The sequence below is a fragment of the Natrix helvetica genome, assembly GCF_964273705.1.
Source record: "Natrix helvetica genome assembly, chromosome: 6".
NCBI classification, from domain to species: Eukaryota; Metazoa; Chordata; class Lepidosauria; order Squamata; family Natricidae; genus Natrix; species Natrix helvetica.
This window is the reverse complement of record NC_138553.1, coordinates 72,151,818-72,178,823: the sequence shown is the minus strand read 5'-3', so window position 1 is coordinate 72,178,823 and position 27,006 is coordinate 72,151,818. Positions and strand designations below refer to the sequence as shown.

The 27,006-nt window shown below is 40.1% G+C and overlaps 1 protein-coding gene across 1 annotated transcript in view; it reads right to left on the bottom strand.

Moving 5' to 3' along the window:
- Positions 1–8,055: 8,055 nt before the first annotated feature.
- CERK (ceramide kinase) overlaps positions 8,056–27,006 on the bottom strand; it is a 45,384-nt gene continuing 26,433 nt past the window's right edge. Inside the window, exons 6-13 of the mRNA XM_081957354.1 lie at positions 26,683–26,828; positions 22,807–22,881; positions 20,800–20,952; positions 18,378–18,483; positions 17,140–17,210; positions 14,043–14,251; positions 12,233–12,441; positions 8,056–10,789 (exon numbers count right to left, since the gene is read on the bottom strand). Of these exons, the coding sequence (XP_081813480.1) occupies positions 10,705–10,789; positions 12,233–12,441; positions 14,043–14,251; positions 17,140–17,210; positions 18,378–18,483; positions 20,800–20,952; positions 22,807–22,881; positions 26,683–26,828 (1,054 nt within the window). The 3' untranslated portion in view covers positions 8,056–10,704. The remainder of the gene's footprint in view (positions 10,790–12,232; positions 12,442–14,042; positions 14,252–17,139; positions 17,211–18,377; positions 18,484–20,799; positions 20,953–22,806; positions 22,882–26,682; positions 26,829–27,006) is intronic.

Here is a 27,006-nt window from a genome sequence, read left to right as displayed (position 1 = left end):
TTCCTTCCACTAAAGGGCAATGAGTTATTTTTTGAAGCATGGGATTGTGCAGAATTCTTAGCTTGTAGTAGTTAGTATTTCACATATCAGCCTATTATATGCGTTTTTTATTTAAACCAGAGAAATGTAAATTATTTTGGTGTAAGGCTGAATATTTATCTATACAGACAATAATACATGCTGCATCTAATGAGAATAATTATAAGCAATCTAAACATATGTTCCTCTAAATGCTGAGTTGTTAAACTCGAAGTACTGTGATTTCTGTATATCTGTGGAAATTATGGTTTTCATTTGCCTTGCTGAGACTTTAGCTTTGAATATTGCTTTTAAATCATTCCACACTGCAGACTCCAAAATTATGGATGTTTATGCATTCATTTCCCTCCTGATTTGAATAATTGTGGTTACCAAGCAATGCTGTAGCCTTTACTTTAGTTACTCATTAGACATAAATGTAGCTGACTAGCAAATAGATTTGAAATTGATCTTAAACGTCATGTGGTATTTTAATAACAAGGAGAAAATATATGTACGGTAATTTTAAAGTACTCCTGCAAACAACTAGTTCCCCTGACTATTCTATTTCTTTTGGCAGAGCTGTATACAGTATATGTAATATGTTTCACATTTCCTAAGAACAAAACCTATTTCTAGCAAGGCAGTCTACAATTGTAGTCATACTTGAGGATTTCAATCTATGGTTCCCTTACCTAAAATTTCAATCTATGGTCCCCCTACTTAAAAGAAGCCACACTGGATTCAATGTGTTTAGTTCTAATTGCATTGCACACACTTCTATCTTTACAATTCTTACTTTCAATTGTATCTACCTTGAGAACATTCAACAAGCCAATGAATCGGTGTAATGCGTGAATATGCCCAATTTACAAAGTGAATGTAGCCCTGCCCACCCACGGGACCCACCCTTTGCCCTCTGCCTCCCAGCAATTTACCTCCTTGCAGCAACCTGGAAAATGGGGCTTGCGGAGGCGGCAATAGGCTATGGCAAACCCTGCATCCTGAAACAGCTGATCACCGGGAGGCCCATTCTGAAATTGAAAGTGAAACAGGCTGTTTGCTACAAGGAGGCAAATTGCTGGGAGGCAGAGGCAGATTCTTTTTTCTTCTAATCAGGCTAAACTGAAACAGACTGTTTGCTGTTTGCTGCAAGGAGGCGAGTCAATAACTATAAATGCCTATAGAATGTTCAAATCATTAGACTTATTTTTTAAAGACTGCTGTTATTGTTCTAGACAACTTAAACAAAATGAAGAAGCTTTTTTAAAATAAATGCTTGATCTGAAGAGGCCCAGTGCTATTGTATCTTCCTTTAAATAGCAGAGAATACTTCCAGAAAGCCACATCAATTTTAATAGCATCTGTACAAGTATAGTCTGAAATGTAACACCACAAACAGTGTATATTGTCTGTACTGTTTGCTGTTTGCTGCAAGGATGAAAATTGCTGGGAGGCAGAGGCAGATTCCCCCCCCCCATTTTCCTCCCCAAAAGCTATGTGTGTCTTATACTTCGGAGCGACTTATACTCCGAAAAATATGTTATGTATGTACTGTATGTGTGTGTGTATGTATGTATGTTCAAAGTCTTGCAAATCTATATTGATAAATGCATACTCATATTTTCAAACATAAGTCAAGCCACTTTCAAGTCAACTTCCATACTTAGTGACTTCATGGACATCTACATGAGGTTTTTTGGGATAGCGGTATAGAAGTGATTTGCCATTGTCTTCTTTTGGAATGTTATTTAAATTTCCTAACATACTCTACTGCTCTGGAACTCCCTGATGTTCCTCCAACCAGGTACCAATGGGGTGCAACTTTGCTTGTTTTTTCACTTCAGCCAAGGTGAGCTATCTGCTCCAGATATATTAATTAATGGATGAGAATAAGAGTCAGGGACAGAATGAAGAATGCCGTAGGAGTGTATGGAACAAAGTCACCCCGATACGTTACCTGCAGACCATGGCCATATCTTCTAGTAAACCTTTACTAACTCTAAGCTGTCTTGTTTGATTTTGACTTGTTGTGTTGTGTGAATTAGCCAGTTGCAGGGAAGCAGAAACCAGCCCCAGTTTCCCTGCTCCAAGCAGAATCTGAGGAGGCTAACTTTTAGAAATGCAGATTTGGTAATCCATTCAGAAAGACTGGGTCAGGCAGACACTCAGATAAGCAGGAAGTCCAAGGTTGACAAATTAGCTCAGACAGACACCTAGGATTTTGTTAGGAATGTAAGCTAACAGTTGGGTTAGCAATATATAAACCAGGATGGTAGTACTGTTGCTTTAAGTACTGCTGTAATGTGATTGGTTGCTGTTACCTCAAGCAGCCGTAAGAGGGAGCGAGAATAATAATAATAATAATAATAAATAATAATAATAATAATACTAAATATTTATTTCTTAGCCGCACCCTCTCCCGAAGGACTCGGGGCGGCGTACAATGAAACATATGAAATAAATATGGACAAAACAAACATATAACAAAGTCATATACCGAGACATACACAAGGAGGAGGTCGGCTGATAAATAAAACAATTAAAATACAGTATTTGAAAACCCCTAGATAATTAAATATAATTAAAATACCCAGTAAAAGCCCGTCAGGAGCGATATGGTTAGATCAAAGTTGAGCCAGGCCAGCTGCTTGGAATAGGTGGGTCTTAAGCTTAATACGAAAGGAGCGGAGGTCAGAGGTATTCCTAATATCCGGAGGGAGGTCATTCCACAGGGCTGGGCCCGCCCGAATGACTGTTAGCTCTCTGTTTTGTTAGATGCTGATTGGTGGATGTATCGTGAGTTACTGTGTTTTTGCTACTGTTAGCCTAAACTGATTATTAGATACTGGACTGTGTTCGAAGGATCATTCCTTAACTGAGAACATTGATAACTGACTGACTGAACCATGTATGACTTGGGACTGTAAATTGAACTCTGAATACCTCTATATTTCCACATAGTAAACTACTATATTTTATACTATTCAGTGTCCCTGTATGCTGGTTTGTGCGTGTTCTTCCATACCACTCTTATTACGCTTCTCTGCACACTCACTCTCCTAACGGGGAGCTTACTTACTTAACAGATTTGCATTTCCCCTTTTACGTATAGAGCCATGCATGACCCCTACATGACCCCCATAGAAATCTAGAAGGTATACAACCTACCCACTCTAAATTCCATTTTGTCAGCTGTCGCAGAATCACATGGGGTTGATGGTTCTGCTTCATCAATAAAGGGAACCTTTTTTTTTCCAATTAGCCTCCAGAGTCCATTTTATTTCCAGTGCCTTTCTCCCGGGTTGGACCTGGACCTGGATATTTCTTCCAACAGTAGCTTAGTTACAAAACTTGGCTTAACATGGTATGGAACTCTGTTGTAGCTTTGGACAAGAGAGGACAGTGCCCTACGTATGCTGGTTTTGAGTTCCTGTTTGAAAGGAGGGATACAAATCTAATAAAAAAAAAAACACTCCAACATCTGGGGATTCCAGATGCATTGGAATTGTAAACTCCCAGAAATCCCATGGAAGGAGAAATTCTGGGATGAAAAGTGGCAACAGATCTGAAGGTCCCAGTTTGAGAAGACTGGTTTTGAGTTGTATGAAGTGGACAACTGAGTTACAAGTTGAAGATGAGGAAACTTGTAGTAGGTATACCCTTCTCTCCTAGGTTTCCCTTCCTTGGTTTCACTAGGTAAGCTTCCCGTTAGTTCTTGATTCATTCTTCCCAGCATAATACAACCTCAGCTTTCAAAAGAGATATATTGAACAGCTGAACTGTCATTCAACTATTTGACAATTATGGGGTTGGATTTTATTTCATTTTTCAGGAGAAAAGTTATTTGGTTAATTTTTATTCCCTGCAAGCTTTGAACGCCACTCTGTACTGGGTAGGGGTAAATTTGTACAGGTAGTCCTCAACTTACAAACAACCGTCCGTTAGCAACGGGTCAGTTACAACGGCACTGAAAAAAAGACTTATAACCGGTCCTCACAATTTTGACCATGGTAGCAGTCCCATGGTCACATGATCAAAATTCGGGCACTTGGCTTCCAGCATGTTTTTGTAAGAATTGTAATATCCCAGAGCATGTGATCGCCATTTTGTTGTTGTTAGTTGTGAAGTTGTGTCCAACTCATCGCGACACCATGGACAACGTTCCTCCAGGCCTTCCTGTCCTCTACCATCCGCTGGAGTCCATATAAGATCACGCCTACTGCTTCAGTGACTCCATCCAGTCATCTCAATCTCTGTCGTCCCTTTCTTCTTCCCTGTTTCCCTGAAAATAAGACCTCCCTGGATAATAAGCCCAATCGGGCTTTTGAGCACATGCACTAAAATAATCTCTCCCCAGAAAATAAGGCCTCCCCGAAAATATTGCAACAGCAGCATGCTCGCCACCTTCTGCATCTCAAAAATAATAAGGCCAAGTGCTTATTTCGGGAGTCAAAAGAAAATAAGTTATGTCTTATTTTAGGGGAAACATGGGTTTGCCCTCAATCTTTGCCAGCATTAGGCTCTTCTCCAGTGAGTCCTTCTTTCTCATTAGTTGGCCAAAGTATTTGAGTTTCATCTTCAGGATCTGGCCTTCTAAAGAGCAGTCAGGGTCGATCTCCTCTAGGATGCCATTTGCAATCTTCTAAATCAGCTTTTGACAAGTAAAGTCAACAGGGGAAGCCAGACTCACATAATGACTACTTAATTCACTTAATTCCCATTGCAAATCATTATACTACCACCATCTTCTAAATTTATCTCACCTTTATTTGTACACTCATGGGTAATTTTGCTTTTCATCGTTTTGGACAAGGAAAACAGTGATTGATGGTCCATCAAGTGCAAAGACCGACACTGTGATTTCAGAGGAAATTTAGGGAATGACTTGTTGATCGCTGTAACAGAGAAACTGTATGCCTTTCTCTACTGGTGCATGATTACAACACAAGCATGTCCTGGCAATTTTCTTTCTTCTGCCAGTCCCCATGAAACCCCCTTCATGTCATCTGCAGCCCAGAAGTGAGGCAGATCATCCTTAGCTGTTCCGGTTATTATCGCAACATCATCCAAGGGCAACTTCAAGGTGTATAAATTGTTTCTCACCCATTATCTAGGAGGGAAGTCAGGTGATTGCATTGTCTTGAAAGGCAAGCAATAAAGGCAGGATATAGTTCTTAAGGGACGGGCTCAATGTGGCTCAATGGCTAAGATTCTGAGCTTGTCGATCAGAAAAATCGGCAGTTCGGTGGTTTGAATCCCTAGCACCACGTAACAGAGTGAGCACCCGTTACCTGTCCCAGCTTCTGCCAACCTAGCAGTTTGAAAGCACGTAAAAATGCAAGTAGAAAAATAGGGGCCATCTTTGGTGGGAAGATAACTGAGTTCTGTGTGCCTTTGGGGTTTAGTCATGCCAGCCATAAGACCACGGAGACATCTTCGGACAGTGCTGGCTCTTCAGCTTTGAAATGGAGATAAACATCACTTCCTAGAGTAGGAAACATATGTGCTAGGGCAGTGGTTCTCAACCTGTGGGTCGGGACCCCTTTGGGGGTCGAATGACCCTTTCACAGGGGTCACCTAAGACCATCGGAAAAAACATATATTTGGGAAAAATACGGAAAACATAAAATAATTTTATGGTTGGGGGTCACCACAACATGAGGAACTGTATTAAAGGGTCGCGGCATTAGGAAGGTTGAGACCCACTGTGCTAGGGAAACCTTTACCTATAGTTCTTTGTCAAGGATAGCCAGATAACATTGTAACCCAGCAGTAGAATAAAGGCCATTGAGATAGCAATAGCACTTAGACTTATATACCGCTTTACAGCCCTCTCTAAGTGGTTTGCGGAGTCAGCATATTGCCCCCAACAATGTGAGTCCTCATTTTACCCACCTCAGAAGGATGGAAGGCTGAGTCAACCTTGAGCCTGGTGAGATTTGAACTGCCAAATTGCAGGCAGTCAGCAGAAGTAGCCTGCAGTACTGCACTCTAACCACTGCGCCACCGTGGCTCAATACAGTAAGAGATACAGTAAGAACTTGCATAGATACAAAAACACCACACATAAAATCTGCAGTATAATTTTATTTCCAGAAATATTTTCAGTTTCAAAACAAAAAGTTGCATTTCAATCTTGAAACCAGCAAGACTGATAAATTCATCCCCATGGCAACATGGAGCTTCCTACTAAACAGAGACATATTAAGAAGGCTGATTCTACTTTCAAACAAAGCTTTAAAAAATCAGATAAAATATGTCTTTGTACATTTACTAAGCACCAACCCCCAGCTAAGTTTAATGGGGTTACTCTCAAATCAGCATTCACAGGATTGCATTCCATATAGAGAATTTGCTTTATAATAAGAAATACTTGATGCATTATATGAAGCATGAATTGTGCTTTGTAACAATTTGAGGAACTAGAGTTGTTACTCCAATCTCTATATTTACCATGATTTCACAACTATGCTGGATAGTCTCATTTGTTTTCTGATTTTGAAAAGTCACTTTTTTACAGCTATAACTAGGTTCTGGATGACGCAGAATATTGCTAATAATATAAGGTCTGGTCAGCTACACGGATATGTTGATCAGTCTTACTAAAACTGTCTATTAATATAATAGTGTCCTCAACCCAGAACGCTATTTCAGCAGATTACCTCATGCTAACCTTATAATTATAAAATTACTACAAGTCAATCTTTAAGTAGCTTGGTTACTGAGTTTTTCTATTGTTACTGATTCTATTACAAAACTTAATAATTTAAAATTTAAAATAGTCATACTTTTTAATGTGTTCCTATTCTTGGAACATTTCCTAGCAAGTATTTGTTACTATACAATTCAGCTTTCGGCTGGCAAAAAAACCTACAACCCTGCTATGTATTCAGCTTTTTTTTAATTGATGGGACACCAATCAACATTAAAGCTATTCTAAAACATGTTAGAGAATGGAGCAATTTTCTTTTAGTCAAGACAGTATTAATGTTGAAAGCATAGATCATCCTGCTGAAGACCATAAACTAGACCTAAGAGTTATAAATATATCTGGGAAGCTCATGTAATCTATATGCATGGAAAATCTGGATATTTATGGAATGTACATTTGAACAAAAATGTTTCCAAAACCAGTCCTCTTTTTAAGTAAAATTCCAGTCAAGCTACATTGGGTACAAAGAAATATCCAACAGAGATATTTTTTTATTCATTTAACTGGATGGAAAATAAGCTTTGGAGCTTTACCGTAGAACCAAAGTTGGCAAAAGAAATAATGACATAATTAAGATATGAGTTATACAAATGTTTTTGATGGCAATAACTTAATTGCCTAGTCATGTGTCTAGCAGCTAAATATGATATCAGCTGGACCATTTTCCAAGCAGTTAATTTTGGGGTTGGGGACTGTGGAAAAGTAACTAATGCATAGCGTTCATGAGAAACATTTCATTGAGATAACTGGGTGCTATCCCACAAATTATTGAAAGAGCTTATGGAGAATTGTAGAAATATCTTCACTGAACAGTAGTTTATCATTATTGATGTGTACGGTGATGGACTTATTATCAACCAATACATTTATGTCAACTGGATATTATAGAAATATAATAAAATACAAGGAATACCTGCAATTCTTACAATGAATTTTATACATTTAAATAAAAATCAGCCCCCACTGAATTCAACAGGATTTCCTTCCTTGAAAATGGAGGGATGGGGGAAACAGTGTAATGGAACATTCTTAAGAAAAGCACAGACATAGAAGAAAAATAAAAAAAAGATATAGTTACACACGTTCTAAGATAACAGAACAAAGCAAAAGTTTGGTCCAAATAATATTCAAAATTTCTACAAGGGGTATGAATAGATTTTCATTATCTTTGCAAGCTTCTATGGAGAATTCCTATTTTTTCTTCTTTGAACACAAAGTCCCTTACAAAGAGAGCATATGATTATAGCAATGGCAATGTAATTCCACAATATCATGTACCAATCCAGAGTATCAAAATAAATACAGCAACCCATCTGTTTAAATTCTATATGAATTAAGTAATTTATTTAATCAGCTATTAGACACAGTCTAAAAATTTAAATATTGTTTGATCATTACAAAATCATATAGAAGGTGATACTTAACACTTTCTGGCCAGTTTATTTATCAGCAAAACCAAGGAGTTTTTACTTTACACCATTCAGGCTAGAAATGTAGATCAAGTTGCTTTGCATGCACATAGAAACCTAGCATCTCAGAAATTAATCTAGGTTTCTCTTTGATATGCTAGATATAAAAAAACACCATTTCGAAAGGGATTAATTTAAACATGCAATTGAGTACACACCTATAATCTGAAATTGGTAACATCCAGATTATTTTTTTCTTTTCAGAGAAAAAGCGAGCTCCTGTACAGTTTAAATATGTGCTCATTTAAATAGGTTCCAAAGACATTTAACAATATCAAATTAAAAATTAAGTAGCCTACCAACTGGTAAAAGTGACAAGGCAGCTCTGTCTAGTTACAATGGTAGTCTACACGAAGAAAGTTGCATTTTCAGCTATCCCTGAAAAACAAAATGCACCAGCAAATGAATTCTGTCCCTTGATTCTATTGCAATGTTTCTCAAACTTGGCAACTTATGATGTGTGGACTTCATCTCCCAGAATTCCCTTGTTAACATGCTCAAAGTGCCAAGTTGTGTGTGTGTGTGTGTGTTTTAAACAGTTCTATTGATTGCACAGAAAACCTTTGGTTGGGAAGAAAAACAGACTGGTATCCAAAAGCTGCTGCTCCATTCATGTCAGGGGAGAGGCAGAAGCAATTTAGAGAACCATGAAAAAAAGATGAAGGAAGAGGCAGGATAAAACATTCCAGATACTGTAGACGGAACTGTCCCAATTATAGGAGCATGGAAGTTCTGGGAGTCCTCTCTATGAAGTGCAATACACGTCTATCCTGCCCATTTTTGTTCCTGCATCATCTACAGTTTCAGATAAGCTTTTGGGGCATAATCCTTCAAGACAGTATCTCCCAACCGTGGCAACTTTAAAACATGTTCCCGGGGGGAATTCTGGGTGAAGTCTACGTGTCTTAAAATTGCCAGGTTTGAGAAATAGCAATAACACTTAGCAATAGCACTTAGACTTATATACCGCTTCATAGTGCTTTTACAGCCCTCTCTAAGCTGTTTACAGAGTCAGTCTATTTGCCCCCAACAATCTGGGTCCTCATTTTATCGACCTCGGAAGGATGGAAGGCTGAGTCAACCTTGAGCCTGGTGAGATTCGAACTGCCCAATTGCAGGCAGCCGGTGATCAGCAGAAGTAGCTTGCAGTACTGCGCTCTAACCACTGCGCCACCACAGCTCAGAAATACTGCTTTAGGAGAAAAACAAGGGGGTTCTTTGAACTATACATTTTTTATATGGAAATACATTATATGACATAATATATATAAGATGTTTGCTATTACTTGCAACCCAGAATGTGCATTTGGGGAGTGTTGAAGTTGCTAATGCAAACTAGCTCGAGCAATAAATGGGTATATGGTCATTTCAGGAGAAAACAAGATTAATGATAGGATACAATCAAATTCAAAATTGCCTTAAAAGAATAAAAAGATTCATCAGCCTCTGCTGCAAGCAGAATGCTCATTATTTGCATCATAATCCAAAAATTCAAAAGCATATATATTGGATTTTTTAAAAAAAATGCCACCTTTATTACTTTATAAGTAACTCGAAGTGGCAAATGTACATAATATTCCTCTCTCTTGACATCAATGGCAAAATTTGTACCAAATCTGCAGGCTTGCTTTTAACAACTTGCCATTTGTCTATTAGCCATAATTGTCAAATAATTCTATACACATGAATGGATGAACCTTCATGTAGGCAACTGAGCAAGAGAATTGTACAATCCATTCTTGATACTATATTGGAAGGAGATGAAGAGAACTGTGCCTCTAGCACAGGGGTGTCAAACTCATGTTGTCACGGCGGCATCATGTGACTTAGCGAGACTTCCCCCCCTTCACTAAGCCGGGTGTGGGCGTGGCCAGCGCATGACGCATCTGGCCCGCAGGCCGTGAGTTTGACAGCCATGCTGTAGCTCTACATTTCTAAGCCTAAATAATAATAAGCAGTAGAAGAACTCAATACTAATGAAGGGCAGCATCAACTAAAGAGCTGTTGTGAACAGACAATAGTCAATTGCAAAAGGCAGCTTTGCTCAGAACAGCTTATAACGTGCGACAATTCCTCTAACACCATCAAACATCCACATCTGCCTATCCCAGGCCCTTGGGAAGGAATAGGTAGGTGGACAAAAATTGCAAATCCAGTCTGAACATCTGGCTAACTGTGTGACGGACCATACTAATAATAATCTGATTTTTTATCTTGACCTAAGAGAAGGAGCATCCGGTTTAGAAACACAGCAAGAAAACAGAATCTATTAATAACAAAAGAAAGGGAATATAAGCCAAAAATCTTCTTAACTGCCCTAGCACATAGTAATTTAAAATAATCCACTGTCTTTGAAGACATTAACTGAAAAGAAATCTATCCAGAATTAAAATTTGACCAGGAAAATAAAGTTTAAAAACATTTATTAACATGCCAGAAATGCTTGTCTCTGTGTTGCCTTTTTTCCTTCATGTTCTTGCAGTGTTGACTTCAATTAATTGCTCAGGTAAGTTGCTTGTAAGGTGATTCAGGTTTGTGGTTCTTTTCTATTCCTCTTGCAAAGAGTTTAATTAATTGGCAGTGAACTCTGCAAATGTAAGAAATTGTAAAATCTTCACATGATAAAATTCTATCAATTCTAATCTGCCAATCGCTAATAAGAACAAAATCCTCTCAATTATTCATTTAAGAAGCTGTTCGCAATGGCAGTTTGAGATAGCAAGTACAGCTATGTTTCGTGTTTTTTCCCAGTATATTTTTTATTTGGAGAAATGCCATAATAAATAAATCATCTAACCAAAATTAAGATCCCTTCACATATGCTTGTGTATCTATTATTAGCTTTTAGATTGTTTGAATTGGTCTCTAGCATCTCTACTCCAAGTCACATATAGGTTGGGTTCAGGTATAAGTCAGATATAGAATTACTTGGGATTTTGCCTAGAATTTGTAAATTATAATATATATCTTACTGTTTTATTTGAACCAAATCCATGGATGCAGGTTGCTCCCAACCCTGAGTCTTAAGATCAGTAGCTCTTACTAGTCTTGCATTCTGTGAATTTATCTAATTCCCTTTCAACATTACCATGTTTCCCCCAAAATATGACATGGTCTTATTTTCTTTTGACCCACGAAATAAGCGCTTGGTCTCATTTTTGGGGAGGTCTTATTGTTTTTGAGGTACAAGCGGCCTCTTAACCTCAACCCGCGGCTCGCAGATCAGCTGACCCAGAGAGGGCTGGAAGTTCTGTCTCTGTTTCTGGCACACTCTTGCCTAGTGTAGCTGGGCCTGCCAATTTTTGTGGCTGCCACTAAGGGATGTGGTAGCTGGGGTTTGCGGTAGCAGCCTCCGTGAGGCCATTCCGCATGGATGGCAGGTACATGTGGGGCAAGTAAGGCATGTTCCCCCCTAGGAAATGGCGGGGACGGCTGCGCATGCGTTAAAATATTTTAGGGGAGGGCTTATTTTGGGGGAAGGGTTAATTTTAGTGCATGCGCTCAAAAGTCTTATTGGGCTTATTATCAGGGGAGAGCTTATTTTCGGGGTAACAAGGTATTTACATCAGTGACAATCACCAGATTCTGTAGTAAGGAATTCCACAGAACTAATTCAGCATTGCTTAAACCATGTTTAGTTGAACAAACCATCATATTCTGTTTTGATCATGCACGGAGGACTCTGGCTGGGAAGATGATTTTTTTTTTTAAAAAAGAAGGTTTAACCTTTCTTTCTGCACGTTAGTCATGGAAAACATTTTGCCTTCCTGGGAACTGCTATTGGAGGCAATAAATAGTCTGTTTAATAAAGTTCTATTTAATAAAACCTGTTGACATTGTTTAGGTGAGAAGATTAAAACCTTTTTTTAGGAGTGCACAGATATGCATATGTTAAAAAAAAACCAGACCTCTATATTTAGTGGAAGTACACTGTCAATGTTTAAATCCTGTTAGGGAAAGGACTAATGTGTGAATTGCACTGTAATCTCTTTATATTCGTAGATTCATGTATAAAAAGAAAGGCACTCACTTGACTTCAATAGTTGAACAATCCAGAGTCTCTCCATCACAGTTCCAAGTACTGCTGGGGGAAAGACAGCAGCAAGCTGGGTGGTCTCTACAGAATTGCCCAAAGTGTTTTTTCCGCATACCCTGGTCATCATTGTCACCATCATCAAAATGCTTTGATGTGAAACGAAACTTTTTAATCCGATAAACCTCTACAAAGCTGAAATCAAACTGTAGAGAAAATGTAGGAAGCAAATGACAGCATTTGTTGCCTTAGAAATGGTCAAACATGTCGGTCTTTTGAGGTGTTTTTTGTGTGTGTGTGTGGTCTAAATAGCACTTAACTAAATTTTGTTTAAATGACACTCAGCACTATAATGTAAAATACAGTTAAGTGTACTCAGATATTCAATAGGTTTAAACATATCTAAGTCTAGATTCTGATAACTCTGCTGTAAAATTCAATTTTCTAAACAATCTTTTCTTTATCTGTAGACATACAGATAAAGGCATACATCTGGGGCATACAAAACTATTTCTATAAATGAAGTAGGTGAAATTTTTGCATTTGATACAATTTTCATCTGAGCTACATTAACCGGTTGAATGCCACTAAAGCAGTAGAGGAAGTCCCCATGTTAAGAAATAATAGATTAGATTAGAATAGAATAGAATTCTTTATTGGCCAAGCATGATTGGACACACAAGGAATTTGTCTTTGGTGTATATGCTCTCAGTGAACATAAAGAAAAATAGAATACATTCATCAAGAATTATAAGATACAACACTTACTGATAGTCATAGGTTACTAATAAGCAATCAAATTATACTAGGAAACAAATAAAACAATATAAATTTTAAAGATACAAGCAACATGGTTATAATCATAAGTGGGAAGAGATAGGTAATAGGAAGGAAGAGAAGAATAATAGTAATACGGTCTTAATAGGTAATATGACAGTGTTGTAGGAATTAGTTGTTTAGCAGAGTAATGGCGTTCGGGAAAAAACCTGTTGTGTTTAGTTGTTCTCGTGTGCAGTGCCCTATAGCGTCGTTTTGAAGGTAGAAGTTGAAACAATTTATATCCAGGATGAGGGGTCTGTAGTTATTTTCACAGCTGTCTGTGAAAATTCTTTCTTCAAGTTATACCAAGAATAACTTGATCGATCCAGAGCTGTGTTATCAGCTAGAGAGGCCTTCAGGAAAGCCTTGCTGGACGAAGAAATTCCTGAAAGCCTCTAATAGTGAAAAAGAGGCCGGGGGCGATGCGCTTAAGTGAGGTGAGTTAATGGAAGACATTCCCCCCCCCCCGAAAATAAGACCTGGTGCCTTTTTTGTCGGCAAAAATTAAAATAAAATAGGGTCTTATTTTCAGGGAAACATGGTATTAGTTGATTACTCATCACAGCTGATGTTTGTATTTATTTATTTTGTGGGTGGTTTTATTGTTTTGTTTTATAATTTTAGAATTGTAAGCTATTCAAGGTGACTTAGTTGAGTTAGTCGGCTATAAAAAAATTGAATGAATGAATGAAAGAAAGAATGAATTAATCAATCAATAATATAGCCCCATCCTTGGAGTGGTACGAACTAAGCGACATCAGTGAAAATAACCGATTGATTAGTTTTCCTCTCTCTGAGCAGGACACTTTCCTGGAGGATGATGGAATGAAGCATTCTCTGATCTGCAAGTTCCAGAAAGTCTAGCTTTTTATTGTAAGTTATGCAATTGTCCTGTTTTGTGTTCTACCACAAGACCATTAATCTACATCAGATTGTGCCTCCGTTCCAATTGTGAAGCTATCATAACGCTAGAGAGAAAAATACCCACCTGATCATGCTGGTTTGTATGCCTTAAGAGGTATCTTAGAAAGTTTAACCGGGAACATTTACGGACTAGAATGAGGTCTGCCGAGCCGTCTGCCAGGTGAGCAGCTGGCGAAAGGCCTTTAGGGCTCCGTGGGCAGGCGCAGCTAATGTTCACAGCATTGATGGCTAGAAACTTCCCTCTAATAACTTTCCATTCTCCTTCCTCATCCCCTGAAAGAGATTAATTTGCATGTTGTACTTGGTATCATCTGGATTTTGAGACATGTTTTAAGACATTGTTGACTCCATAAAGGGTGAAGGAAGGGATGGCAATTTCCCCAATCTTGCATCTCCCAGACGTATCAGGAAGAGCAACTGAGATTCTAAGCAAGATGACTTTTGTGACTTATTCTTTTCCTTTAAAATAAATCTAATGATTTGTGTATTTTTTTTAAAAAAGGTAGCCTTAATATAATGCATAATTCAATCCAATGTGCCTGGCAAAACAGGACTTCAGCGAATCACATGCCCTGTTAACTAGAATCCAAGAGGGGATGTTTGTGCTGATTTCTTCTTAAAAGCTCTAAAATTACTGACAAATCACTAAGCCCCATACGGGTAGTCTTCCACTCACAATCATAATTGGGCCCAGAATCTTGGTTGTTGAGTGAAGCAGTTGTTAAATGAGACACCGCATGACCACTGCGCTCAACAATCGCAATCCCAGCTCTCCCAGTTGCAGTTGTTAAGTGACCACATAACATGTTTCTCCAAAAAGAAGCCCGGGTCTTATTTTCGTTCGACCCTGAAAAAATGGCTAGGCCTTCTTTTTGGAGGGTTCTAATTATTGACCCACCTCGCGGGGGTGGCACTGATAGCCCCACCCAGCAGGAGCCCACTGCTGGCCCTCTTCTGCGGCCACTTGCCGCCACTTGCGTACATTGCCCCGGCTTCCGTTTCTCCTTCAGATACTTTCAGGAAAGCCCTCTGCAGCCAATAATAGACTCTGGATCGATCCAGAGCTCTGTTATTGGCTGCAGATGCCTTCCGGCAGGCATCTGAAGGTGAAACGGAGGCCAAGGCGATGCATGCAAGTGGCCGAAGAAGGGGAGGCAGGTGTTGGGGTGTGTGAGGCCTGGTAAGTAGGGCAGCTTCACACCCCCATCCCCCATCCCCACCCTAGCTTATTTTTTACCTGTGTGCCTAGCCCCACTACCTACACTCCGGAGTGGGTGGGGTCTTAATTAGGGCTAATTTTGTAGATGGAGCTTGCTTTGATCACATACACTGAAAAATGTGATAGGGCTTCTTTTCAAGGTGGGTTGTGTTTTTGGAGAAACACGATAAGTTGTTAAGCACAACACCAGGCCTCCCAAGTACAATAGGGTGAAGAGAGGACCTGGGCCCCCCCACCACATCTGGGAGGCCTGGAGCCCACTCCCTGCCCAACTGGGAGAACAATCACAAGAATGATAGTGTTTGCTAATGTTTTGTTAGATTTGAGGTCCATTCCTCAAGTGCACTGAGGGATTTTGGAAGGGAAATGCTTATGGCATGCTGTAAGAACAGAAATTTGGAGGGGAAATTGCTAGCAAACCCCAGCATTCTGAAAGGCCAGAATGCAGGCCTTCACTAGCACTTTTTGCCAGATTTGACAATCTTCCCTGCTGATTTCCTCATTGACTTTTTGGGGAGCCAGCAGAGAAGGTTGCAAATGATTATCATATGCTGGCAGATTGTAAATGCAAATAGGTTTGGCAAACACCCGAAATGTGGTCATGTGACCAGAAGGACCAGCTCAACATTTTACAATGCCTGGAGGTGCTTTAATAGGACATAAAGTATTCAACCATTGGTAAATGTTGATAAATGACTGGTTGTAAGTCAAGAATTATTTGTTCTTTCTTTACTGCTTTTTATAACTATAATCTGTCTTCCAGGAGTTCAAGGCAACCTGCATTGCCCTTTTTCTTCTAGTATAGTCCAGGTGGCTGGACTGTTTTTCTTATCATTCCCAACCAGTTGTGGTAATGTACAGAGGAGATAAGATTTGAAGTTTCACAAGGGCTAGAAGCGATCCCTAGTTCAGGGATGTTTTAACGTTTTAAGCTTCCAGTAACCCAAACTTTTCCATTAGATTTTTCCCCCCAATGTTGGCATGGACCTGAAATAGAATTTAAACTGAATAATCAGTCTGGCTAGTTCTTGTACGTCAACTGAAAACAGAAATCTTTGATAGCATGGAGCGAAGCATAATCATGCTGTTTCTCAAAGAGTTGAGAATCCAGCTGAAAACTGGAAATCTACTTGATAAGATCAACAGTAAATGAACGAGCACTCAATAAATACACCATAGACTACCCAATTTCCCCGAAAATATTGCAACACAGCAGCAGCCATGAGGTGACCACGCTCGCCGCCTCCTGCACCTCAAAAATAAAATAAAAAACGCCCTGAAAATAAGACCAAGTGCTTATTTTGGGGGGTCAAAAGAAAATAAGACCCTGTCCAACTTTTGCTTCCATAGACTGTCACAGGGGAAACCATTACTTGCACTATTCCGATCTTTTGTAAGTGTAGACACTTCACTGCATTGGACCCATAAGGCGCTGTCTTATTTTCAAGGAAACACGGTAGTACTTGGTAGAATAGCCATGAAGGCCTCAGAAGAGCTAGTCCGATGCAGTGATGTGTCTACATTTACAAAAGATCAGAATAGTGCAAGTAATGGTTTCCCCTGTGACAGCCTACGGAAGCAAAAGTTGGACTTCGAAGAAGTCGGATAGAAAGTGGCTTTTATACCAAGAAAAATAAAAACAGGTTTCAACCTTCCTTTAACTCCAAATTTGGTAATTGAATATACTGCATTTGCCGTAGTTTCACAAACTCTACCAACTGCAGAGTCTACTATTATAAATCAGCATTTGTACGGAATGATCATTATAAACAGGATAACTATGAACAAAGCCTGACTCATCATGAACCCCTTTGAATTTTCCTTCTTTTCTTGTTCTGATACGGAATCTGCCTTTATACTCGTCAGCCAAATAAAAGGTATTAGAAACTAACTGAGCCAATCTAACCATTAACAAGCAAGGTTCCAAAAAGTATAAAGTTACTTTTAATCTCCTTTTCTGTCTTCTTCTGATCTTTCTCCAGCTGTAGTTTACTTTGCTTGCAAACTCGGCACCTAAGGAACGAAGGTAACAACTTCAGTGTTGGAAATATAACTCGGGTATTGAAAAATTAATTTTTAATTAATTAATTTTTTAAAAATTTGATTTAATTAATCAACAGGACATCCCGTGACTCACTGAGTTTTTCTTTCACAGCAATTTCCTTACCAGCTTCAACCATGGCAGAGCTTCTGCTGCACTGCCTTCGTTGGAAAAGCTGTTAAAAATTCAGGGAGATATTCAGACCTGCATCGGTCTTGAAAATAGCCCATGTCGAATTGCGTACCACAGTCAGGTAGGAGTCAGAGACAATGTTCTGTATTATGCCAGAAAATGTTTTATGATAATTTTTACGTTATAAAATGTTTTATAAAAAATTTCCAAAGTTCAATTCCGCAGGAGCCATGGAGTTCCGAACTTATAGAATTGCACTCCGTAAGTTACTCCACCTGAAGTACCTTGGTTCAAAGTATTTTGCTCTAAGATGCACTGTTGTCCAGTTAATGATAACACACAGACAAGCATGAAAGTTTTAGTAGTGCATACACACACACACACACACACACGGTGGATTCCTGTACCTATTGGTACCACTTCACTTCGCACACTCTTTGCTCACGCACGCGCAGTTGACTGTAATTCGTTCTGCGAAACATGGCAGCAACGGTAGAAGTGAACAGGGAACTGGTTCGGGGTGTGTGGCCAGCCTGGGTTGCTTCCAGTTCTGCAACCCAGGATGAATCACCACTAATGGTTCAGCTGAACCGAGAGCAACCCATCTCTGACACACACACACACACACACACACACACACCCCTACACCCACACACACACCCACACCCCTCTGCAGACATAATCGATTCAAAAATGGTGTAGGGTCTGCTTGGGGGGTGGGGTTGGACTAAATGACCTACAAGGTCCCTTCCAACTCTGTTAATCTGTATCTGTATCTAACACCATTCATTTTGCTGCATGATACTGTCATAAGTAGCGTTTCAAACATAATTTAGAGAAGCAGAAAATTTCATGCCTGATGATTTAGAATCGCCTTTGTGAATTCTCAACATGATTAACTCAACTTCTTCTTTTTTTTACATTCTTAAAATTTAGCCAAACTAGCAAATGTATTCCAGTCTTTCTACTCAACGGGCATTTGAGGTGAATTGAGTGATTTAGCCTACCCAGTTCTGCAGGGTTTCTTATCTCTTGGAGAACCCACCGCATGGGCTGCTGGTAGCAGAGACACTGTTCCCTCATAGTAATGATGGGACACGAAAGTCTTGAAACCTTGGAAATGGAGGGGGGGGGGGGAAATGGAAGAAATCATTAATTCTTGCTTTTTCTTCTACCTATTCTCCCGTAGAGTTGGAAGAGAATGATTATTTTACATCTGATCATTATTCTGTGGATGTTCCCTACAACTTTCTCTATCTGTGTCCCAAATAAGCACTTTTTTATAGGCAACCTCTTGGCATTGTCTACATGCTCTCTTTACATAAGATAAAGGTTTCCCCGCAGATGCGTGCCAGTCATTCCCAACTCTAGGGGGCGGTGCTCATCTCTGTTTCAAAGCTGAAGAGCCAGCGCTGTCCAAAGATGTCTCCGGGGTCATATGGCCTACATGACTCAACACCAAAAGTTCATGGAACGCTGTGACCTTCCCACCAAAGGTGGTCCCTATTTTTCTACTTGCGTTTTTACATGCTTCCGAACTGCTAGGTTAGCAGAAGCTGGGACAAGTAACAGGAGCTCACTCCATTACGCGGCGCTAGGGATTCGAACCGCTGAACTACCAATCTTCTGATCCACAAGCTCAGCGTCTTAGCCACTGAGCAGCGTTCCCCTCTTTACATAAAGGCCACTGTTTGGGGTTAAATTCCCACCTCTGCACTCAGTGTTAGTGTGGGTTCTCCACTGGACGCTTTTCCGTGGAGAGTCATTCTCTAGAGCAGGGGTCTCAAACTCAAGGCCGCCCTGGAAACAGCAAAGGACCGGTCTGCAGTGCCTCTGCCTGTGAAAATGGAGCTTGGGGGGGGGTCCATTTTCACTGGCAGAGGGCTGGAAGGGGCCATCGCGGCCGAAAACGGAGCCTCAACAAGTGACGTTGAGATGGCCACGGCCCCCGGTCCCCGAGGTCAAATACAACCCTGATGCAGCATTCAATGAAATCGAGTTTGACACCCCTGCTCTACAGCCATATGTATCACTTTTTTTCTTAATAAGTCTCCTTTATGCTCTGTTGATTTTTCAGGGAGATTCAATGATTCAGGAAGCAATGCCTGCCATATCTTCCACACCCTGATTTCTCGGATGTAGAATGGATATCACGTGCAACAGAGGAGTGATCTGATCGACTACTACCAATCATAGAACACATCAACTTATGATTTGCTTGAATAGATTGTTGAGTGCAGGCATCGTTCTAAGAAATAAACTGTAGCTTGTTAACCGAATTGACTAGATTCACAAAATATGGTAAGCTAAAAACAAAACTAGCTTTGTGTAGCCTAGAGCTATGGATGATCTGCATCAAACTGACAAGCTAACATTCACTGCTTAAGTCACAAATGGCTGGGTTTAGGACGGAAAACTTTAAACCTAAATCCAGGCTCAAGTCAACCCTCCATTTGAGAAATCTCTCAAGGTTATTGGGGGGGGGGGAGGAATTGCGCTAGCGTTACTACTCAGAGCTCCTGAAGGAAAAGTGGGGTAAAGAAAAAAAAGTTCAAAATTGTTAGATTTATGTCTCATTTTTTCTCCAAGGTGGCATATGTGATTCATTTTTCTCCACAATAAGATCACAGTGGGAGATAGATTATTTACTAGTAGGTTGATAATCTACTTTTCAACTAGTTGAAAAGAAGTAGGGTATGAAGGAACCAAGCTAGCAGAGTGATTAGAAAATAGCGTTGCAGGCTAACTCTGCCCATTGCCAGGAGTTTGATCCTGACTGGCTCAAGGTTGACTCAGCCTTCTATCCTTCTGAGGTTGATAACATGAGGACCCAGAATACTGGGGGGGGGGGGGGGGCAATATGTTGACATGGTAAACCGCCCAGAAAGTGCGGTAAAGTACTATGGAGGTAGTATACTATATAAGTCTAAACGCTATTGCTGTGTTAAGAAGGTGGCTTATTCAATGTTAACTAGTAATTTTCAACAACTGCAGGAGGGCTTATATCAAAGTCTCTACAATTCTAGTTCAAATCATTAAACACAAGATAACATGAGAACAATGATTTAATTGAATGTATTGCAATTTTAATAGAAGATATTTTTTTTAAAAAATGGCGGAGGGAAGATCTTTTGGCTACTTGAGCCGGGGGTGGTGCGGCGGTTAGAGTGCAGTACTGCAGGCTACTTCTGCTGACTGCCTGCAATTTAGCAGTTCGAATCTCACCAGGCTCAAGGTTGACTCAGCCTTCCAACCTTCTAAGGTTGGTAAAATGAGGACCCAGATTGTTGGGGGCCAATAGGCGGACTCTGTAAAACCGCTTAGAGTGGGATGTAAAAGCACCGTGAAGAGGTGTAGAAGTCTAAGTGCTAATATTGCTGTTGCTACTTCGACATAGAGGATGGCTGCAGAAGATATACCAGATGTTACCTGAGACGTCATATCTGGCAGGGCCCATCCAGCGCTTCTGTTCACTGTCTTTCAATACATCTCCATAAAAACCATATCCCAGGAGCGATACACAGTATTTCAGAAATGTATTATGGCGATGTGCTGAACAAACATCCAGAGGTTGATTATCTCCTATTAACAAGAGATATTTTTTCATTACTCAGTCACTGTAAAACGTGTCTTATATTAAAACACATAAAATATATTCGTATATAAAATATTAACAACTGTCTTATTTTTAAAGTAAGATTGAAAAAAAAATCCCCATTCTCTTTATGTGTTTAAAAGCAGTGCTTGATATAATAGTTAAGATGGAACTCTAATGCAAATCCTGAAGATGATGTGTTAATTAATAATTACTTAGTTAAAAAGCTAAGAGTCTGCTATTATGACTCTTGTGATCAGTGGTGGGATTCAAAAAATTTTACTAAAATTTTTTGTGGGCGTGGCTTGGTGGTAGTGGCAGGAGAAGGTTACTGCAAAATCCCCATTCCCTCCTGATCAGCTGGGACTCCGGAGGCAGAGACTAGAGGGGGGCGGGGCCAGTCAGAGGTGGTATTTACCGGTTCTCTGAACTACTCAAAATTTCCGCTACCGGTTCTCCAGAACTGTTCAGAACCTGCTGAATACCACCTCTGATTGTGATGTTCTAGCAAAGCAATTCATTCTAGTTTTACTCATTTTCCCATTGTAGTTTCACTCATTCAAGAAAAACCAAATGCACAGGTATAAAAGAGGTGGTATCCGGTTCAACAGTAGTGCCTGTGAGAAGGACCTGGATTTCTTATTGGACAAGCACTTAAGAATGAGTTCAGCAGTGTGCTGCAGCTGCCCAAAAAGCCAATGCAGTCCTAGGCTGCATCAACCACGGGATAGTATCAAGGCCATGTGAAATGATCAAACTGCTTTATATTGCACCCTTGGAGTTCTGGTCACCATGATACAAAAAAGGTGCAGAGACTCTAGAAAGAGTGCAGAGAAGGGTAACGAAGATGATAAGGGGTATGGAGGCTAAACCATACGATGAACAGTTGTGGGAACTAGATATGTATGTCTAGTCTAGCCAAGAAAAGAACTAGGGTGACATAGTCTTCCAGAACTTGAGGAGCTGTCATAGAGCAGTGGGGCTGACTTATTCTCCAAAGCACTCAAGAACAGGGAAAGAAGTAATTGATGGAAAATTATCAAAGAAAGATCTAAGCTCAAATGAAGGAGAAATTTCATGACAGCGAGAACAATTAATCAATGGGATGGCTTGCTTCCAGAAGTCATGGGTACTCCATCACTGAGCTTTTCAAGAAGAGATTGGACAACCATTTGTCTGGAATGGTATAGAGTCTCCTGCTTGAGCGGTGTGTGTGTGTGTGTTTTGACTAGAAGACCTCCAAGGTTCCCACCAATCCTGTTATTCTATGTTCTAGTTGTTTTGAGGAGCATTACGATGCTCCTGTACTAGGATAATGACCACTCTGTCCTACTTCGGACTATCATGGAATGAAGGAGGGAAATACAAATAGCCTGAAAATATATCCTGATCCCCGGAATAGTGATTGTGCAGTAGTGATAGTTGTGTGCAACTATCAATCAGCTAGTAGTTGCTCACATACAAGGGTAAAAAATAACCTCAATGAGCTATGCATAACACTGATGCTGCCATAGAACAGATGACACTAACATTGTGATGTCTTATCAGCTGCACTTTGGAGTGATGAAGTGAAGTGGTTGGTCAATGTAACTTTCTGCCAGTAGAATGCTTTCATGATCATATCTAACTGCCATGTCTTCTATGCCACACTGTTATCATTAACTTGAGCAGAAGAGCAAGGCTTCTGCAAAATCCTCAGCTGGCGTTAGTGGTTAGCAACTATATTCTGGCTTTTCATTCGATATTTTTTTTTTCATTTGCCAAAAGCAGTAACGATGGCGTAAAACCCCCTAGGGCGTTTAAAATTGTGTCAATGAGCCTGAAAGCAAGCTAGTACTTACCCACAATGATATGTAATGCAGATGTTACTGGATCATTGATGCCAACTGTTGCGTAGCAGATGCAATCAGTCGAGCCTGGAAAATAAGCAAACTTGATGTTGTTTGCAATTCAAAAACATTGCGAGGACAAAATTATCTTAACTGAGGATTAAGTTACCAAACACAGCCGTAGAGTTCAGTTGGGTCAGTTGTGTGGCTTCCTGGGAACTATCATATTATGATGCTATTAAGCTGCCTATCGAAATGAGGTGGTGTGGAGACCGGTTGCTTTCGTGGTGTGGAGATAATAATTTGGTTCTTAACACTAATAAGAGACCAGAGAGCTTATAGTGGACTATAGAAGGAACAGATCCGACATCCAGCCCTTGCTTATCAATGGAGAACGAGTGGAGCAAATGGCCAGTTTTAAGTTTCTGGGTGTTAGTATAAAAGAGGAACTGACCTGGGGCACTCACTGTCCAGCACTGGTTAAAAGGGCCTAGCAGAGATTAAACTACCTGAGACTTCTCAGGAAACAACAACTGAATTAAAAACTGCTGGTGACCTTCTACCGCTGCACCATAGAGAGTATTTTAACTTACTGCACCTGCGTATGGTTTGCCAATTGCACAGGGGCAGACAGGACAGCGCTCCAGAGGGTTAACGTCATTGCCCAGAGGATCATGGGTTGCCCTCTCCCCTCTTTGGAAGGGCTTTATAGCTCCCGCTGCCTTAAGAAAGTTCAAAACATTCTCAAAGATCCATCTCATCCTGGGCATTTTTTTTTTGAACTATTATCATCTGGCAGACCGTACAGGATAATAAAAACAAGGACAAATGGGCTGAAAAATAGTTTCTATCCCAAGGGAGTAACTCTACTGTATAGTGCAATATTAATGCAATATCAGGGGGTTTCAATTCAATTGTATAGAATACGAAGGATGTGTGCTTGTGTTTTATTTTTATAGCTATGGTGTCCACTGAAGATGGCATTTAATTTTGTTGCACGAGGTGTAATGACAATAAAGTAAACTTTTAAACTTTAGAGACCTTGGGAGATGGCAGAAGAAATGCTAAGAAGGGAATGGTCATCTAAGAAAGGGCATAGTACTCAGCTGCATAATGAGCAGAGAAAAGGGCTCAGAAAGGACCCTAACCAGCTTCTCGGGATGTTAAGGAGATGGTGGGAGATTTGTACTTTCAGACTTGCAAGATTCTGCTAACGTAGTTTTACAATGAAGTAGAGCTAGCTCATCTAGTTGTGTTTGCTGTCTGGTTTAACTGGGGAGGCTAACAAACTAGTACTCTTTACCAAGACTGGAACAAAATAACTATGCTTAATGTGTACTTTAAACCCCAAATTTGATTTTCAAAATAGAAAATTAAAATATAAATAATAAAAGTTTTTTTTTAAACAAAAGTACAGACCAAGCATAGTTAAACTATACTTTTGGTTACTTTTTATGCGACACTCCTTTGCAAGAGAACTGACATTAAGGCAGAAGTCAACTGATTCCAATGGAATACATCCACAGCACAGGCCGTCTGCCCACCAGAAAGCATAGGTTTAATTGTATTGACTGTTGATTTGAGCCCTTCTAACAGAAACTATAATTCACAATGGTCTCTAAGCAACAGAGATATATTTTCAGGCAGAAAATAAAGAGCAGGGGAAATCAATTTTCTGGGGAAAAAGTGTCGTTCTTCCAATCCTTTAGAAAGGTATATTCTTGAAATCACATTGATATCTAGTGCTCAATTGTAAAATACGAGCAGCCAGAGATTTAAAAAAATATACTCTCTTGAAAATGATGTAGATATTGCCACTAATCCAAGATAGTGCTGGGTGGCATGCCATATTTGGCTGCAAAAATTCCAGCCAAAGATACAAAAGACTCAGTCTCTTTTTGGCAAGGATGAGCGGGGTTTTGGCAGCCCAGATAAGACTGCCCTAGCATTAAGCTCTGGTTTGCTTTCCCCTTCCATGCGAATGCTCTTTTCAAGATTTAAAGGTCTTCAAAGTTTTTTCTTCACCTGTACCTAATGACAAGCCTTCATAACACAGTCTGCAATGTAGCAGATGGCAAAACTGGGAATGCTCTAACTATGAAAGAATATGGAGCTAAGAATTTATGCTAAAGAATCAAGTGTTTCAAAGCTTTTTAATCCTCCTTAAATAGTTTTCAATTGCGGTGGGTAGGTTTTTCTCCCTGCTGATTTTTCTCTACATTGTGGTCTTTTGATTCGTTTTTATCGTAAGTTTAATTTTGTTGTGAGTTGCCCTAAGAATTTCCTGTTGACCCCATTTATGAGTAACCGAGCAATTCTGTGCCCACTATGCAAAGAGGTTTAGGATTTAGGCAAATAGGAATGTGATTGCTGACTAAATAAATATAAATATATATGTTTATAAAGTGTATGATAAATCTCTCATACTGAGCTGCCAATGGTTTGCATTGAAGTAATGAACAGTAAAAAATTGAGTTAGTCAAAGGACAAGCATACTTCTTTCAATTATATATTAACGTTTTTAGTTCTTTAAATTGAATGTAACTAAAGCAAAAACTAAGAACACCAATTTATAATGAAACCATGTTCTACACCCGGGATGGAGAATCTATGGCACGTGTGCCTCAGGTGGCACACGGAGCCATTTGTCAGGACACGCGAGGTGTTGCCCTATCAGCTGACTTTAGCCTTTTTTTGAGGCCATTTTTTACCCTCCCCAGGCTTCAGATGCTTTATAGGAGCCCGGGGAGGGCGAAAACAGCCTCCCCCGCCGCCCCGGGGACTTCAGGAGCTTCCCTGAAGCCTCCTGAGTGCAAGAAAACGGCCCTACGGGCATACCGGAACTTAAGGAATAGACTTCCGGTTTGCTCGTAGGGCAGGTTTAAGCCCTCCGGAGCCTTCAGGGGCCTTCTGGAGGCTTCTCTGAAGGCTCCAGAGGATGAAAAAGGACCCTACGAGTAAACCAGAAGTCACTTCCGGTTTGTCCATAGGGCCGTTTTTAGTCCTCCGGAGCCTTCAGGGACCTTCCGGAGGCTTCCCTGAAGGTTCCAGAGGACGAAAAACGACCCTACGAGCAAACAGGAAGTCACTTCCGATTTGCTCATAGGACCGGTTTAAGCCTTCCTGAAGGTCCTTGAAGCCTCCGGAGGACTAAAACTGGCCGTACAAGCAAACCGAAAGTCTGTTCCTGAACTTCCAGTTTGCCCGTAGGGCTGTTTTTTTGCGCTCCGGAGGCTTCAGGGTAGCTCCTGAAGCCTCTGGAGGGCCTCCGGGGGGTGGGGGAGGCTGTTTTCGCCCTCCCCAGGCTCCTCTAAAGCTGCTGGAGCCTGGGGAGGGCGAAAAAAGCATGCAAAAAAAGGGGAGAGCGCTGGGGGGGGTTGCGCATTGCATTATGGGTGTGGCACAACCGTGCACCCCCCCTGTGCTTCCCCCGCTTTTGGCAAGCAAGCCAAAAAAGTTTTGCCATCCCTGTTCTATACTGTGTGCTCTTCTTAGCTTTTTTGTGCTGTACTGTACTGCTAAAACATAGTTTGGATATACTATCAACAGTCATGTGGTTAGAGCCTAAAATTAGTTGTAAAAATGGACAATTCCATGAAAGGAGTATTGAGGATGATAGTAATTAATATTTAGAAACATTAATTTATTTAAATATTATATTATTTTTATTTTCCGGGAGGGCTTATTTTCAGGGGAGGGCTTATTTTAGCACATGTGCTCAAAAGCCCAATTGGGCTTATCATCCGGGGAGGTCTTATTTTTGGGGAAATAGGGTAGCTAACCATTATGCTGTCCTACGTATATAACATTACTTTTTCCATTTTGGTCCAAGGTTGTAAATGCATGATAACAATGTATGGTAGACGTTCACCATGTTGAAGTTCTTACCAGCAGGAATTATGCCAATCCTGAGACAGCATTGGACTAAGTGTGCTTTGGGATTATTTTGATCTATGCCCGAATCCTTCTGAGATCTTCCAATTAGACCATGCATCACTTCACTGAACATTCCGTCCCCACCAACACAAACAACACTGCCAGAAAACACACAAATTAAAACTCACACTGACGGTCAATACATAAATGTGTCAAAGGACTCAATGTGAAAAATAATGCAATTTTATTAAAAAGTTATCTTTATGTTTCACTAATTAGTCTCCTTCCCCAAGGGGGAAATGCTTATTATTACTTGAAACAATTATTTAATGCATA